Source organism: Geospiza fortis, unplaced genomic scaffold (assembly GCF_000277835.1).
Source record: "Geospiza fortis unplaced genomic scaffold, GeoFor_1.0 scaffold27, whole genome shotgun sequence".
NCBI lineage: Eukaryota > Metazoa > Chordata > Aves > Passeriformes > Thraupidae > Geospiza > Geospiza fortis.
Window position 1 is genome coordinate 6,338,516 of NW_005054329.1, and position 1,633 is coordinate 6,340,148.

Below are 1,633 nucleotides of genomic sequence, written 5' to 3' on the forward strand. Positions count from 1 at the left end.
ATACAACCTCTGATGTGCAGTGGTTTTTCATGCCCCGTCACATAAATTTACCTGTAAATCAGTGTAAATTTGGCATCTTCTGTCCACTTTCCAAAGTCATAGAATAACTTCTATACTTTAAACCATTTTATTTGGCACAAAAGGAATAACGAGAAGAATGCCACCATGTACCAACATCTGCAGGATGAGTCTCCTGTGCCATCTGCTCTTCACAGCTCATCTGACTTTGATGTGTCAGAGAAGTCTCCTCTTGGCTCACCTGAGCACAGGCATGACCTGGAAGGCCAGCACAGCACACTGCCACTTCTGCCAAGCAAGTTTCCTCCAGGTAATGTTTTTCCCATGGAAGATTTGCTGGATATTGGGAAAAGCTGATAAATAACACACAAGGGAACTAATTAAGAAATAATGAAGAAAGTTTGTCTGTCTCATCTTTCCAGTTCCTTGCATAATCATTGCAGTTTCAGTGATGAGGCACACAGAGATGGCAACCATCTGAATTACTCTTTTTGAGGCAGTATAAAGTGTGTTAGTTTGTGTCCTTGTTGTTTTAAGCTACCAGCTTTTACATTGCTCCAGACACTCTTTAAATAGACAAGTTATAAGGTGAAAATAGACAATTGTCAAGAGATTATTATGTGGAAAAGGAGAGATTTTCTAATTTTATAGGAGCCAGTGTTGTGTTTCCTTGAGAATTGTTAAGTGCTGCATAATTAATAAGTGGTGTCATGTTTGACCTGGATAGTTCCACTAAACACAAGTGATGCTTGCAGTACTTTATCGGCAGCAATGAAAATTTAATAGCTGAGCTGGCACATCCTGTTCAGGGAGAAATATTGCAGAGCAAACCAGGAGTGTGTGACATGGATAAACTGACACATCACACACTGACAGGTAGAACAGATCTGCTCCTGAGGAAGGATGAAACTTGCAGCCAGTGGAAGAAAAATTGTAGAATAGCAAAGCAAGAAGGAAAAGGTACAGTAATGAAACTTGATAGAGCAGATTTCTTTACTGTGGAGTGCATTGTCTAAGTGAAAGTCAAATTTCTCTGAGTTACTCTGGGAGCTTCCTATTGTTGTAAGGAAAAATGTGTGCTGGTGGTGTGTGGAGCTGCATTGCAGACTTTTGGATTCTTTCCTCAGTACAGGCAAGGTTTAAGTAGATAAAATTGTTATCTATTCCACTTTTGTAGGAAGAAGAAATCTGAAGAGTCTTAAAGTGAAAAAAAAGTTAAAAGGTTAAAGCCTTAAAGTCTTTAAGTTAGAATGTAGAGTAGGAGTTGTCACTGAATGCATGGTTTGAGCACTGTATAGGAAAAGGGTGTTATGGAGTCAGATATTCAATATCTGCCATTTTTAACAGCTCTGTGTCATCTTCTAGAATTAACACCCATTAGATTTGACAAGAGTACATAGTGTAAAAGAATACAATCATCTGCTCTAAATAAGAAGTGGTCTCTTGCTTTATTTAGAGTTATTAATGGAGCATCTGCAGGAAATTAGAATCCTGAGACAGCGTTTAGAATATTCCATAAAAACTAATGAGAGACTGAGGAAGCAGCTTGAGAGACAAGTAACAGACAAGGAACTAGATCAAGGTAAGAATTCGTTTAATGAGAAACTGAATCCAG

General features: G+C 38.4%; 1 protein-coding gene across 1 annotated transcript in view; it reads left to right on the forward strand.

Annotated features, from left to right (window-relative positions):
- The window catches only part of CDK5RAP2 (CDK5 regulatory subunit associated protein 2), a 70,404-nt gene that overhangs the window by 51,210 nt on the left and 17,561 nt on the right, over window positions 1–1,633 (forward strand). Inside the window, exons 27-28 of the mRNA XM_031057259.1 lie at window positions 144–328; window positions 1,475–1,600. Coding sequence (XP_030913119.1) covers window positions 144–328; window positions 1,475–1,600 — 311 coding nt within the window. The remainder of the gene's footprint in view (window positions 1–143; window positions 329–1,474; window positions 1,601–1,633) is intronic.